This window comes from Telmatherina bonti (assembly GCF_933228915.1).
Source record: "Telmatherina bonti genome assembly, chromosome: 22".
Classification (NCBI taxonomy): Eukaryota; Metazoa; Chordata; class Actinopteri; order Atheriniformes; family Telmatherinidae; genus Telmatherina; species Telmatherina bonti.
The window spans coordinates 5,432,445-5,444,772 of NC_136631.1; the positions used below are offsets into that span (position 1 = coordinate 5,432,445).

The window sequence follows — 12,328 nt, forward strand, 5'->3', positions numbered from 1 at the left end:
ATCTGTCCGTCTCCTCCTGTTTACTCCTCATCTCAGCGCCTCCTCGCTGCGTCTCTTCCCTCCTCGCTGCGTCTCCTCCCTCCTCGCTGCGTCTCCTCCCTCCTCGCTGCGTCTCCTCCCTCCTCGCTGCGTCTCCTCCCTCCTCGCTGCGTCTCCTCCCTCCTCGCTGCGTCTCCTCCCTCCTCGCTGCGTCTCCTCCAGTGTTTATAGAGCAGAAAGGAGGAAACATACATTCAGTCGCTGCTTCTGGTTCTGTTAAGTTCTGCAGAACCGCTGGAAGCTCGTTCAGTGTTTTCGGTCCTGATCGTAGTGTCCTGCAGGTGTTTCAGAGTCCTGCAGGTGTTTCAGAGTCCTGCAGGTGTTTCAGAGTCCTGCAGGTAGTCCTGCAGGTGTTTCAGAGTCCTGCAGGTAGTCCTGCAGGTGTTTCAGAGTCCTGCAGGTGTTTCAGAGTCCTGCAGGTGTTTCAGAGTCCTGCAGGTGTTTCAGAGTCCTGCAGGTAGTCCTGCAGGTGTTTCCGAGTCCTGCAGGTGTTTCAGAGTCCTGCAGGTAGTCCTGCAGGTGTTTCAGAGTCCTGCAGGTAGTCCTGCAGGTGTTCAGAGTCCTGCAGGTGTTTCAGAGTCCTGCAGGGTCTTCAGAGTCCTGCAGGGTCTTCAGAGTCCTGCATCCTCTGACTTCAGTCTGATCCATGTTTACAGTAAATAACTGGACAACGTCCCTTCTGTCCTCGTAAGACATCCTCAGATCTTCTCTGACCTCCATGAAACAAAAACTGCTGTAAAAATCATCATTTAGGGATTTTAACCCTTTAAATATCAGTTTATATGAATTATTTATATTAAAATCCAGGAGGAAGTTTGTTGGGGATCAGAGTTTTGGACGTGTCGTACATTTATTTGCATATTTTTCATGTTGTCTCAGAGACACTGAAGACCTTCGAGACGAACCCGTTAGTTTTCATTCAGTCTGTCTGAAACGTTTATGTAACGTCAGCGATGGTAAATATTTTATGGGACCGCCGTGGGACCACCAGGTGATGCATTTGTTTGTGCCAAATATTTTCCTGATCATATAAATATATAACATAAATACATCGTCTCTGACGCCCCCTGGTGGTCCCACAGCTGCATCTGGAGAGAACTGAAGCCGGTTAAATCCAATAAAAACTGCGTCTGTTCCCACTGCCGTGCAGACGGGAAAGAGTTAATGGTTTCAAACTGTAACGACGACCAGATTAAATCGCTCAATGTGACGTTTTTGGCAACGAAGGTCATTAAAGGCAGTTTCTGCTACAACACTAAATTAGCTGCTAAGTCTCTAAAACTCCTCCCTGTAATATTCCTGATGTAAAAATAATCACAGTTTTGATTTTTATTTATTATGAATGAATAATTTTGTGAGCCTGGAACTGAAAGGGTTAAAACTGTGAACACGACTGAATGTTTGCTCGTTCTGAGCGGCTCTGAAACTGTAAATAAAAGACGGATTTTAAAGCAGTTTTTTCTGTGAAGGTCACATCAGGGAATGAATCTGAGGCCACCAACGGGAAGCGGCGGCGTCCTCGGAGACGTTCAGGTCCAGAAGCTTCCTGAGGGACGCTCTAGTCAGCCGGTGGAACACGCAGAAGCTCTTCCAGGATTTAGACCGAGCCTCATTAAAAAGCCTTGTTGCTGCTGATGGCAGGCGTTAGACGCAGCCGTACTCGTACCACACCGTCTGCGGGTCGTTGTTCGGGTCGGGCGACGCCGGCGTGCTCTTCGGACGCTCCACCGAGCTGCACCGGACCCGGTCACCTTCTTTCTCTGAGTGGGCGGGGTCTCCAGATCGCCCCTCCCTCAGGATGTCACTGGACTCAGAAACCTCGGCAGGCGTGGCCCTGACCGGGGTTACCATGGCGACCTCTCCCCTGTGGTGGTACTGGGAGGAGGAGGGGCCGTTCCGGCTGATGGGGCTCCTCCCCGCCCTGCTGTCTCGCTCCCGCTCGGCGTATCTCTCCGTCTGCAGGTTGAGGGAGGGGGAGTGGTGGATGGGTGTGTTCAGGAAGCCGCCGTCGCCGTGTTGACCCGCTGCGAAGCGAGCAGACAGCGGCCGCTCGCGCCCATTAGCCCCTCCCCCTTGTCTCCTAACAACCGCATCTGACTGCCCTTGAGATCCATCGTTTCCACGGAAACTGTCCGGTCCGTTAGAGCGCAGCAAATCGGCAGAGGCAAGGCTGAAGGCTCTGCTCAGCGATTGGCCGGTTCTCTGGGTGACGGTCTGGCTCGAGGCGGGGGATTGGCCGACAGGTTGGCGGGGGGAGGGCCTCACGCTCTGTCCCGGCTTCTGATTGGATGACTGGACAGTGGGTGAGACGTAGCTGGTTGGGGTCGCCTGATCCCTGGCGCTGGGAGCTGAGGAGGCGGAGCTTCTGGTGAAGTAATCAGTCATCAGGTCCTCCCTGCTTCCTGTCGACACCTGGACCGGAAGATAAAGGAAGTTTATTTATTTTAGTTATTGGAGGAGGAGGAAGATGAAGAGGAGGAGGAAGATGAGGAAGAGGAGGAGGAGGCTATTGTGGTAAAAAACAGGAACGTTTCACATTTTATTTCTCACATCGATGTACGGATTAAAACCTGAGCTGAAGACTCGGGTTGTACCATGATGAAGGGGGGGGACAACAGATTAAACTTGTGGTTCAGTGATCTTCCCACAGTAAACATGGCGGACGTCAGTTCAGAACTGGACTCGTTCTGCTGCCTTCATGTCTACAGATGGAAACTCCTCGTCCACGTCGTTGGAGTCGTCAGATGGACAACTGGAGTCAGTAAAGACGAACACACATCCTGTCTCACATCGCGGCTTCCCGCCCTCCCATGGCAGTTATACGCTTTATTTCCTTTTCTGCGTTATAGAACATAAAGTTTTATCCTCCAGCAGCAAAACCAACAGTCAGATGTGGGTTTTGTTGACGTGGGCCTTTAACTGAGGTGGTCGTTGGTTCCTGAACTGCGCCCAGAAATAGTGGTTCTGAAACGCGAACTGTGACGTCATCAGCGAGTAACAGTAGGAGTCGCCTGAATGCACCGATAAATAAAAAGGTGAAGCGGGACCAGTGCTTCCTGTTTCCATCGCAGCTTTTTGCTAAATAAAAGTAATATTTCTGACCAAGTTTTGCAGACGTTTCCATTGAACGGCGTTTAGCGTCTAAGTTCTTGTAAAACCTCGTCCTGCAGAACCAGACTTTCTTTCTTTCCTTCTTCTTCGTTTCCTGCCTTGTAAAACTTCTATTTTCTTCTAATTATTTTTAAGAAGGAGGACTGGAGGGTGTGTTCCAGTTACAGGTGAATCACACTCCTCAGCCTCCCTGGTAAGGTCTATTCCGGGGTCCTGGAGAGGAGGGTTTATCAGCTGAATCTCGGATTGAGGAGGAGCAGTGTGGTTTTCATCCTGGTCGTGGAACAGTGGACCAGCTCTATACCCTCTTTGGGGTCCTGGAGGGGGCATGGGGGTTTGCCCAACCAGTCTACATGTGCTTTGTGGACCTGGAGAAGGCGTTTGACCGTGTCCCCCAGGGGCTCCTGTGGGGGGTACTCCCAGAGTATGGGGTACCGGACCCCCTTGTACGAGCTGTCCAGTCCCTGTACGACCGAAAGAACCAGATCTCGTATACAGGCGGCTCAAATGAGTTTCCTCCGCAGGGTGGCCGGGCTCTCCCTTAGAGATAGGGTGAGGAGCTCGGTCATCCGGGAGGAGATCAGAGTAGAGCCGCTGCTCCTCCGCATCGAGAGGAACCAGTTGAGGTGGCTCGGGCATCTGGTCAGGATGCCTCCTGGACCTCCCTGGTGAGGTGTTCCAGGTACGTCCCTCTGGGAGGAGACCCCGGGGAAGACCCAGGAGACGCTGGAGGGATTATATCTCTCGGCTGGCCTGGGAACGCCTCGGGATCCCCCCGCAGAGTTGGTAAATGTGGCTGGAGAGAGGGAAGTCTGGGCTTCCCTGCTTAGGCTGCTGCCCCCGCGACCCGACCCCGGATAAGCGGCAGAAGATGTAAAAAGATTTCCATTTACTAATCCATCCATACACAACGTGCCATTTTAACCTGAAACAAACTGGTCATATGACCGGCTACGTCTCGTCCAGGATGTGTGAGTATGAAGACAATGTTTCCGTTGCACTTTAGCGATATGTTTCCATATGGAAGCATCTGAAAAACCCCCTCATTAAGCTTTAAAATGACAAGACTGCAGGCGTCTCTGTTACCAGTGTTTGTTGTTTGGGTTTTGCTCAGTTCTACCGGTGATGGAAAACAAGATGGCTGTTCTGATGTCAGAGCAGCACGACTCCAACGCCTCCCAACCTGAACTTTAAGTCCTCGCATTAACCATGTTTGGTGCTTCATGATGAGACAAAGCGAGCTGCGAGCGGACGTAACGGAAACGGACGTTTTCTCACCACAGGAGGAGACTGCAGGTTGCTCTCCTGTAGGAACTCCTCCAGCGTCACCATCTCGCTTCCAGGGGAAGATGGGCGTGGCTTTGTCCTGACTCCGCCTCCTCGCTGAGGTTGGGCTCTCTGGGGTGCGTGGTCATAGGGGAGGGTGGAGCTGCGGGACAGGCTCTGCTGTGATTGGTGGGGTCCGCTGATGTCATCGCTGGAGAGGCTGGCGGACCGGACCTGCCGATCTGAAGCATCTGAGGCGGAAACGAGACGTTTTAATGCCGGAAACTTTTCAGAATGAACGCTTCATCGTGCACCTACCTCTGCAGGTGACGGGGGAGTTGGAGCTGGAGGTGTTGTGGCTGAAGTCTGCCGAGCCTGGCCGACCTCCTGTGTTGCCATGGGAACTAAAGATGGAGTCAGAGGCGTTGTGGCGAGTGTCTTCGTCAAAAAAACCTGTAACAATAATATTCAACAGTAAAGTAATATGTGGTGAGGACCTGAGCTCCAGTATCTAAGTAGTTTTTCCAGGTGTTCAATAGAAATGTTACGTAGGTAAATATCTCATGATGATGATGATGATGAACACCGGTCAGTCAGGTGTATCCAGAAAAACCCCACATTCACCTTAGAAACACCATGAGGGTCCAGAAAGACGTGAAAACCAACATAGTTTATGATAAGAAGAGAGAATACTTCACTATAAACCCTTGATCTCCGTGGAAACTAGCAGGACCTTCACCTTCTTGAAAACTAGCGGGACTTTCATCTCCATGGAAACTAGCGGGACTTTCATCTGCCTCTGCTGTCATACAACGCCATGTTAGTGTAGAAACGACCAGAAGCTGTTAAGTGGACGGCGATGTCATGTTTTCTGCTAGAGGTGAGAAAATCAAATAAAAAAATCGAATATAGGGATTTTTTTGCTTGACAATTTAAATTTTTTTTAATTTATTTTTTATTAAGTAAATAAAAAAATTACCATTATAAAATTTGTCATTTTTATTGTTTTTATTGATCTTTTTACTTGTCTTCTGGGGCGTTATAACAGCAGAATGATGGTCTGGCGACTTTGTTGTTTTCTCCTAATTGAAATCAATAAAAAACCAACAATACCGAAGAATTGTGAGAAATGCAATTTAAATAGAATCGGCACCAAAAAAATTGGAATTGGATCGAATTGGGATGAAAGCGTATCGTAGCCCTATTTTCTGCTCGGGGTTTGGATGTTGATGCTTCCAAAGTCTTTTAGGTGAGTTTCTCTCCGTCATGATGCTATGCTACATGCTTCTCACGCTGCCTTAAGAGGCTAAATATGATGTAAACAACATGGCGGACCTCTGGGCCGGCGTCCAGGTCCTTGTCCCAGTCTGGAACTGTTAGAACCCCCCAGTGAGGATGACTGGTGGTTGGGTGTGGAGCTCAGACGGATCCTCTGCGTCTGACCTGAGATTAAAAACATAAAACTGATTTAATCTCCAGGAATAAGTTACAAACCATGAAATGTTTTTCTCCCTGTGGTCAAACTTTGGTTTCTAATGTTGAAATCACCTTGTCCTTCATCTCCATTCACGCTTTCGTTGCTGCCTGCAGGAGTACCGCCGCGATAAGTGCCCCGGCCCCTGTCCGCCAATCCTGTGGACCAATCAGAAAGCAGTGAGGTGATGTGTGTCACAATGTCATGATGGCATGCAGGGACAGAAAGCACGGCGCAGGACTGAGACACGAGGGCGGGGAGCGCTTGTGTGCGCGAGTTAAAGCCAAGCAGAGTGAACACTGACTTTCTCCGTCAGAGACGCCTGATGCACGCAGCTGCCTTCATGTTGAGTTATCTGACAAGCTGAGCAGTAGAAGGTGTGAGCATCGATCCGGCAGCGTGCAGCTCCACATCTCAGAGGAAAAGCTGTGATGGAGGAGGGAAATAAACCGTCTGTTTCCTCCTTTACATTCAGGGATTCTCAGACTTTAATCCAAAATATTTCGTCTCGTTTCACCTGCTTCGTTTAAGTTGATTAAACCCATTTTTTACATTTCAAGCTGCAACATTTTCAAAGAAAACTTAAAACGGGAAAACTTCGAAGCAGGAGATCCTGATGATTATTCTGGTCCAACATCAGAATCCATAAAAGTCTCAGAGGGTCTCTGTGCCTCTAAATGTGATAAAATCCTGAAGAATATTGTTCCTGAAAGAAAGGCTGGAAGGATTTCCATATTTTCCCTCTAACGTAGAAATTCATAGACTCTGGAGGATTTTCAGTGTGTAGAGGACAAAGGAGGACGTTTAAGCTGGATCTCTGATCCAACAGACGTCTTCAGACTTGACTCAGCAGATGTGAAGTTGGTGCAGAGTTCCAGAGGCGGCATCTGGGATGTGACCACCACTGAATGGAGACCTGGACTGTGGCCAGACCAGTCAGGATTCCAGATGTTTGTTGGAAGAAATGGCGCAAAAAAGGAAAAGGAGTATCCAGACTGTTGTTAGGAACAAATACAAAAAACCGGATCTCGGAAGGTACAGGGTGGGATCAGGCTTCTGTGATGCCTGGTACCTGAAACAACCAGGATCCGGGTTGGGAGGAGGAATTGTAATGTTGGATTTAGGAACGAGAACATTGGGTGAGGTACTGGGAATGTTGGGATAGGAAATAGGAACGTTGGAAGAGGGAAAGTAAATGAACAGGGAAGAGGAACATTGGGAGAAGGAATGGGAACATTGGAAGAGGGAATGGCAACATTTGGAGAGGTAATATGAATGCTGGGAGAAGTAATGGGAATGTTGGAAAAGTGACTGGGAATGTTGAAAGAAGGGTTCGGAACATTGGGAGAGGGAATGGGAATGTTGGGAGAGGAGACGGTAAGGTTGGGAGAAGGAACGGGAATGCTGGGAGAAGGAATGGGAACATTTGTTGAGGGGAGGGGAAGGAATGGGATCGTTGGGAGAGGTAATAAGAATGACGGGAGAGGGGACGGGAATGTTGGGACCAAGAATGGGAACGTTTGGAGAGGGGAGGGGAATGTTGGAAGAAGGAATAGGTACATTGGGAGAGGTAATAGGAACGTTGGGAGAGGGGACAGGAATGTCAGGAGAAGTAACAGGAATGTTTGGAGAGGGACAGGAGCGTTGGGAGAGGGAATAGGAACGTTGAGAGAAGGAATGGGAATGTTGGGAGAGGGAATAGGAACGTTGGGACAGAGAATGAAAGCATTGGGAGAGGGAATGGGAACATTTGAAGAGGGGAGGGGAATGTTGGGAGAAGGAATGGGAATGCTGGGAGAGGGAATGGGATCGTTGGGAGAGGTAATAAGAACGTTGAGAGAAGGAACGGGAATGTTGGGACAGAGAATGAGAACATTGGGAGAGGGAATGGGAACATTTGGAGAAGGAATGGGAATGTTGGGAGAAGGAACGGGAATGCTGGGAGAGGGAATAGGAACGTTGGGAGAGGGGACAGGAATGTCAGGAGAAGTAACAGGAATGTTTGGAGAGGGAATCGGAACGTTGGGAGAGGGAATAGGAACGTTGAGAGAAGGAATGGGAATGTTGGGAGAGGGAATAGGAACGTTGGGAGAGGGAATGGGAATGTTGGGAGAGGGAATAGGAACGTTGGGACAGAGAATGAAAACATTGGGAGAGGGAATAGGAACATTGGGACAGAGAATGAAAACATTGGGAGAGGGAATAGGAACATTGGGACAGAGAATGAAAACATTGGGAGAGGGAATAGGAACATTGGGACAGAGAATGAAAACATTGGGAGAGGGAATGGGAACATTTGAAGAGGGGAGGGGAATGTTGGGAGAAGGAATGGGAATGCTGGGAGAGGGAATAGGAACGTTGTGAGAGGGGACGGGAATGTTTGGAGAGGGAATCGGAACGTTGGGAGAAGGAATGGGAATGTTGGGAGAGGAGACGGTAAGGTTGGGAGAAGGAACGGGAATGCTGGGAGAAGGAATGGGAACATTTGTTGAGGGGAGGGGAAGGAATGGGATCGTTGGGAGAGGTAATAAGAATGACGGGAGAGGGGACGGGAATGTTGGGACCAAGAATGGGAACGTTTGGAGAGGGGAGGGGAATGTTGGAAGAAGGAATAGGTACATTGGGAGAGGTAATAGGAACGTTGGGAGAGGGGACAGGAATGTCAGGAGAAGTAACAGGAATGTTTGGAGAGGGACAGGAGCGTTGGGAGAGGGAATAGGAACGTTGAGAGAAGGAATGGGAATGTTGGGAGAGGGAATAGGAACGTTGGGACAGAGAATGAAAGCATTGGGAGAGGGAATGGGAACATTTGAAGAGGGGAGGGGAATGTTGGGAGAAGGAATGGGAATGCTGGGAGAGGTAATAAGAACGTTGAGAGAAGGAACGGGAATGTTGGGACAGAGAATGAGAACATTGGGAGAGGGAATGGGAACATTTGGAGAAGGAATGGGAATGTTGGGAGAAGGAACGGGAATGCTGGGAGAGGGAATAGGAACGTTGGGAGAGGGGACAGGAATGTCAGGAGAAGTAACAGGAATGTTTGGAGAGGGAATCGGAACGTTGGGAGAGGGAATAGGAACGTTGAGAGAAGGAATGGGAATGTTGGGAGAGGGAATAGGAACGTTGGGAGAGGGAATGGGAATGTTGGGAGAGGGAATAGGAACATTGGGACAGAGAATGAAAACATTGGGAGAGGGAATAGGAACATTGGGACAGAGAATGAAAACATTGGGAGAGGGAATAGGAACATTGGGACAGAGAATGAAAACATTGGGAGAGGGAATAGGAACATTGGGACAGAGAATGAAAACATTGGGAGAGGGAATGGGAACATTTGAAGAGGGGAGGGGAATGTTGGGAGAAGGAATGGGAATGCTGGGAGAGGGAATAGGAACGTTGTGAGAGGGGACGGGAATGTTTGGAGAGGGAATCGGAACATTGGGAGAAGGAATGGGAATGTTGGGACAGAGAATGAAAGCATTGGGAGAGGGAATGGGAACATTTGAAGAGGGGAGGGGAATGTTGGGAGAAGGAACGGGAACGTTGAGAGAAGGAATGGGAATGCTGGGAGAGGGAATAGGAACGTTGGGAGAGGGGACAGGAATGTCAGGAGAAGTAACAGGAATGTTTGGAGAGGGAATCGGAACGTTGGGAGAGGGAATAGGAACGTTGAGAGAAGGAATGGGAATGTTGGGAGAGGGAATAGGAACGTTGGGAGAGGGAATGGGAATGTTGGGAGAGGGAATGGGAATGTTGGGAGAGGGAATAGGAACATTGGGAGAGGGAATAGGAACATTGGGACAGAGAATGAAAACATTGGGAGAGGGAATAGGAACATTGGGACAGAGAATGAAAACATTGGGAGAGGGAATGGGAACATTTGAAGAGGGGAGGGGAATGTTGGGAGAAGGAATGGGAATGCTGGGAGAGGGAATAGGAACGTTGTGAGAGGGGACGGGAATGTTTGGAGAGGGAATCGGAACGTTGGGAGAAGGAATGGGAATGTTGGGACAGAGAATGAAAGCATTGGGAGAGGGAATGGGAACATCTGAAGAGGGGAGGGGAATGTTGGGAGAAGGAACGGGAACGTTGAGAGAAGGAATGGGAATGCTGGGAGAGAGAATGGGGATGTTGGGACAAGGAAAGGGAATGTTGGGAGAGGGAATGGGAACACTGGGAGAGGAATGGAAACATGTAGCCCGAGACATAAAAACAAACTATATACTAAATATTTTTCAACTGATGTTTCGTCGTTGCTTCTAATTTCTCTCAGAAGAATATCTGTAAGTTCTGTGCAGACAGGTGAGACGTTGCTGCAGCAGACAGGTGGGTTTCAGGTAGCAGTGCGGTTGCCACGGTAACCACAGAGAAACTGTGTAGCGAAGTTCAGTGAAGCAAATGTTTGTCTGGAAGTGATAGAACTTCCACCGATTCACAGCAGATCATCAAAAACAAACAACTCTGAGGAGAAGCGGTCGGACGGTGGCAGGGTGGTTGCTTGGCAACAGAAGCATGCGAGCGAGCACACACACACACACACACACACACACTTACACAAACATAAACCAGGTCTACACACTTACTAGTAACAGTGTCCGGTAACATGCATCTGCTTGTGTTTGTGTGTGAGAAGGTGTGTGTGTGTGTGTGTGTGTGGGTGTGTATGTGTGAGTCAGTGATGAATGTTTATGGGATGTCAGTGAGGATGATGAGTAATGATGTAAATGATGAAGAGGAGGAGGAGGGGGGGTGTTAGAAAACTCCGTTGGCTGAAATTGGAGGGCTAGTGATGACGTCAGCTGTGATGTCAGAGGACGACCAAAACCGCAACCGTCTGGTGAGAGAGAGAGAGGGGCGGGAGGAAGAGGAAGAAGAGGAGGAGGAGGAGGAGGAGGAGGAAGAGAGGAGCTTGTCTTGACTTTTGCTGCGAAGGAAACGTAAGCGTTTTGGAGCAGGAGGAGCTGAGAGGGAGAGGTGGGAGGAAGATGAGGAGGAAGATGAAACGTCACTGTGAGTGAAGTCATTGATCAGAAGTTACATCATCATGCAGCAGAACCAATCAGAGACGAGAAACCTGAACTGAGCTCAACTCACCCAAGTCAACGTACGAGTAGTCCTACAGAGGCCTCGGATCCGGTGTCATGTGACTGACTGATGATGTCACCGTAGCATTTTAATTTTATTTCTCTTTATTTGACTTTAAATCCTGACTCTGTCCTTTTACTCTGGGAATAATAAAGTTTATTGATTGGCTGAAAAGGTATTGATCTGAGGCAAGAACAGCTCCACAGGTTGGGCGCGATATGTTGGCGATGTTCAGCTTTTACTGTGATCCACAAACATTTCCAGGTGATTCTGAGTTTACGACAGACATGCAGCTGATTTTAACCACAAAAAACGCCTGAGAGCCACAACTGAACTATGTAGTAGATGTTCTGGGTCAAGGCTTGTTCTCTTCAGATTTAGATGACATCAGACCAGGATGAAGCCGAACAAAAAGTTATGTTGCGGTTTACACACCACCGTTGTCTGATTTTGTTTTGGTAAAATAGAAATAAAGGAATTACTCTCATGAGGCTCTACTTTCATGTTTTACATTCATGATAAAAGATCATTAGCCGTGTTTCCCTTAGGTATGGGAGCAGATATTTTGTCATACTGATGTCATCTTTACTTAAAATTAACTGCAAGTTGTTCAACATGCTGCAAGCTGTTCGACGCGCCGCAAGTTGTTCGACGCGCCGCAGGCGGTTCGACGTGCTGCAAGCTGTTCGACGCGCCGCAGGCGGTTCGACGTGCTGCAAGTTGTTTGATGTGCTGCAAGTGGTTCGACATGCTGTAAGTTTTTCGACGCGCTCCAAGCGGTTCGACGTGCTGCAAGCTGTTCGACACGCTCCAAGTTATTTGATGTGCTGCAAGTGGGTCGACGTGCTGCAAGTTTTTCGACACGCCGCAAGCGGTTCAACACGCTCCAAGTTATTTGACGTGCTGCAAGTTGTTTGATGTGCTGCAAGTTTTTTGACGTGCCGCAAGCGGTTCGACGGCTGCAGCAGCTGCTGTTGTTGTTGTTTTAGTTCTTTTTTTTTTTTTTTTTACTTTTTTGGTTTGTTTATGTACTCTGAAGGATCTTCACACCCTGCAGTACTGTAGAAGTTTCTGGCTGGTTTTTATAAATTGTTTTAATTCTTTTCTGTCTGTTTTTGGCTCTGTTGTAAATCACTGAGAACTGGTTTGGTTTCTGTACAGAATTAAACAATCTCCTTTTGCAGACTTCTTCACAGACCGGTACCAGGTAACATCACAGGGCTTCATCAGCCACATCCCCCTAGCAGCTCCCTGAGGTCATGTGACCAGGGCCTGATGATGATGATGCTAAGCTTTGTGATTTTACATATCTAAAGGAAAGACCCCATGTACGACCACCAGGTCTGAAAAAAA

General features: G+C 48.7%; 1 protein-coding gene across 1 annotated transcript in view; it reads right to left on the bottom strand.

Annotated features, from left to right (window-relative positions):
• Positions 1-479: 479 nt before the first annotated feature.
• ccdc88c (coiled-coil domain containing 88C) overlaps positions 480-12,328 on the bottom strand; it is a gene marked incomplete at its 5' end in the record, with an annotated part of 57,920 nt that continues 46,071 nt past the window's right edge. Inside the window, 5 exons of the mRNA XM_079262327.1 lie at positions 480-2,451; positions 4,429-4,667; positions 4,735-4,869; positions 5,743-5,859; positions 5,965-6,048. Coding sequence (XP_079118453.1) covers positions 1,684-2,451; positions 4,429-4,667; positions 4,735-4,869; positions 5,743-5,859; positions 5,965-6,048 — 1,343 coding nt within the window. The 3' untranslated portion in view covers positions 480-1,683. The remainder of the gene's footprint in view (positions 2,452-4,428; positions 4,668-4,734; positions 4,870-5,742; positions 5,860-5,964; positions 6,049-12,328) is intronic.